Raw genomic sequence first — 3,188 nt, 5'->3', positions numbered from 1 at the left:
CTCACCTAACGACTGAATAATATTTGGAAGCCAATCATATTGTCAACGTCCTTATAATTAGTGTGAACGGGGCATGGAATTGAGGAACTACCAAGCGAAATATAAGTTGACGCTGTGTGCGAAATCGCCTCTGGAACGCTAGCCCGTGGCTAGTAAAAGTTCAGTCGGGGCCAGTAAATCAAGACAGTCTCTAGCCCGACCGCCTGGAGAATTGTCATGGGTTATTTTGTAAACATACTCCTGTCTCCGCCATTCAGATTTCGAGACAGTGAATTATTGTGTGGGCTAGTAACTTTCAGGCATAGCTAGCCCGACTGGGTAGCAAAATTCGGAAACTATTTCGCATACTGGATTACCACACAACCGGAAGGCTTGGTCCACCTGACTGCAGCATGACGTCAGCTGCTACCACGCTCAGAAATCACCTGCAGAACACACGTGACGATGGTTTTTCTTCCCAGACAGTACATAATAGTCTCCATGGGTCTAGTCTCCGGTCGCGGAGGGCATGCATTCTCATCCCGCTGACTCAACATCATAAGCAGTCACGTTCGGTTTGAGCTGAAGATCCCGTCAATTTGACATGCCAAGACTGGGCTTCAGTGATTTTAAATAATGAACCGATATACTGTCTAGACTTCACAGATCGTCGCGCCCGTGTATGACGAAAACAGAAGAAGGATCTGAGGTTTCGACCGTTGCCGAACATTAAAGATGGTGGGGTGAATTAGTTGGGCTGAAATCAGTAAACCTGGAATAAACTGTTTCCATGTTCAGTCAGGCACGATGGCAGGTACAGGGGAGGAATTCTAGATGTGTATCTGAATTGGTATCCTCGAGTTATGGAAACTGACCCCATCTTCATAGACGGTGACGCATGACCTTGTCGTGACAGGTTTGTCGTGTACTTCATGAAGGAGAACAATCTGTGCACGAAGTGCCCAGCGTGGGTAACAAAATCGAAAAATCGTTGATCGTCTTTCCGGCATCTCTACAGGAACTCAGCAATGCACTTACTGAAGAGTGGGGTTTTTTTTATAGTAGTGGAATGCTGACTGGCACTGTAAGAATCTGCAGGCGGTGTAAGACTGTGGGAGCAGCAGGAAAACCAGATACACATTACTGAGACTTTTTGACAATCGGTTCGTTTTCTTGAATTTCTGACGTTTCAGTTCTCGTCAGATTAATCAATAGTCACATGTTCATTGGCTAGTATGATACATCCGACTGGTGTTCATTGAAAATATATTCCCACAATATTGTCTTTGGCTATTTTGATAAATGCACATAATTTGACGTATGACGTAAAACACCTGCATCTTGTGGAACTCACCGTGATGGTTAAAATTTCCACATGATCTCTTCGTATCACTAATGCAACAGCAATTTTGTGCAATGCTGTTCTCACGATAAATTAATCAAACTTCAAACATGGTCAACCCACCAGAATTGCATATATGAGTTACGTAATAAAACATTCACGAGGCGTATCCATAATTTCAACGAAATAAACTATGGCTTTATCGAGATGCCATCTCGCAATGTAACAATGAACACTTCTGGCATTCAGTTTTAATGACATAAGTGTTTGCAGGTATTGTAGAGTTTGGATACAGCTGGTACCCATAAACAATCGGCTTCTGTAACTGTTCCATTGAGAACAGCATGATTCATACAGTGCAGTTGAAGGTATGGACTCTATTTCAAGCGTTGTGTATTTCTATAGTTTGACATTGATCCACTATCCGGGATATAATTGAAGCAGTAATATGTTCATAACGTGTCTGAGAATCACCAACACTAGAATTACTCTACCTGTCAAACATCATTTGGTGTAATAAGCCCAGTGCGATCAAGGATAAATATGACACGTACGTTAGCAACATATGCAAGGATTTAATTTGTTTTCTCTGGGGAAATGACATAAAATTAAATGTGTATTTTGTGCTTGAAGCTACAGTGAAACTGTATTTGCAAGGAAAGAAACATATTTTTTCAAGCACAGAGGTATCTGACTGAAGAAGGGGAGATCCATCTGAGTACTTTCCGATGATACTGACTAATTAGGACACCATGAATTGTTTCACATTTCCGATCAGTACTGTCTCACATCATTGTATCTAGCACTGCGTCCACGTAAAGTAGCTCCACATCTAGCACTTCCTCAGAGTAACGCAGCTTCATGTCTAGCAGTGTCTCAGAGTAACGTAGCTTCATATCTAGCAGTGTCTCAGAGTAATGTAGCTTCATGTCTAGCAGTGTCTCAGAGTGACGTAGCTTCATGTCTAGCAGTGTCTCAGAGTAACGTAGCTTCATGTCTAGCAGTGTCTCAGAGTGACGTAGCTTCATGTTTAGCAGTGTCTCAGAGTAACGTAGCTTCATATCTAGCAGTGTCTCAGAGTAACGTAGCTCCATATCTAGCAGTGTCTCAGAGTAACGTAGCTTCATGTCTAGCAGTGTCTCAGAGTAACGTAGCTTCATGTCTAGCAGTGTCTCAGAGTAACGTAGCTTCATGTCTAGCAGTGTCTCAGAGTAACGTAGCTCCATATCTAGCAGTGTCTCAGAGTAACGTAGCTTCATATCTAGCAGTGTCTCAGAGTAACGTAGCTTCATGTCTAGCAGTGTCTCAGAGTAACGTAGCTTCATGTCTAGCAGTGTCTCAGAGTAACGTAGCTTCATGTCTAGCAGTGTCTCAGAGTAACGTAGCTTCATGTCTAGCAGTGTCTCAGAGTAACGTAGCTTCATATCTAGCAGTGTCTCAGAGTAACGTAGCTTCATGTCTAGCAGTGTCTCAGAGTAACGTAGCTTCATGTCTAGCAGTGTCTCAGAGTAACGTAGCTTCATGTCTAGTAGTGTCTCAGAGTAACGTAGCTTCATATCTAGCACAGGTATTGAAACGCTTAACGTAGTATTGCCATACGCGTATTTCGATAAACCACCAACTAGCCACTACTACAAATACTAACTAGATTATTTATGAAAGTTCAGATTTACAACCAACTCCCCCCCCAAACACCCCACCCCAAACAACCCCACAAAAACCTGTTGAAAAGAGTAAAAAATACATTTTTCTGAGTGATGCATGAATAAAGCAACGTAATCTCACGTTCCAACGTTGTACACGGAAGGAACTGTGTGACACAAGAGATTGCGTAGCTACGACGAATTAATTATTAATCTAACCAGGT

General features: G+C 42.4%; 1 protein-coding gene across 1 annotated transcript; it reads right to left on the bottom strand.

Annotated features, from left to right (window-relative positions):
• Positions 1–2,106: 2,106 nt before the first annotated feature.
• LOC137255410 (uncharacterized) lies at positions 2,107–2,877 on the bottom strand. Its single transcript, XM_067792852.1, has one exon. The coding sequence runs from the start codon at positions 2,875–2,877 to the stop codon at positions 2,107–2,109; it is 771 nt and encodes a 256-aa protein (XP_067648953.1).
• Positions 2,878–3,188: the final 311 nt, after the last annotated feature.

The sequence above is a fragment of the Haliotis asinina genome, chromosome 11 (genome assembly GCF_037392515.1).
Source record: "Haliotis asinina isolate JCU_RB_2024 chromosome 11, JCU_Hal_asi_v2, whole genome shotgun sequence".
Lineage (NCBI taxonomy): Eukaryota > Metazoa > Mollusca > Gastropoda > Lepetellida > Haliotidae > Haliotis > Haliotis asinina.
The sequence above is the reverse complement of the archived record's forward strand: the minus strand, read 5'-3'. Positions and strand labels throughout refer to the sequence as shown.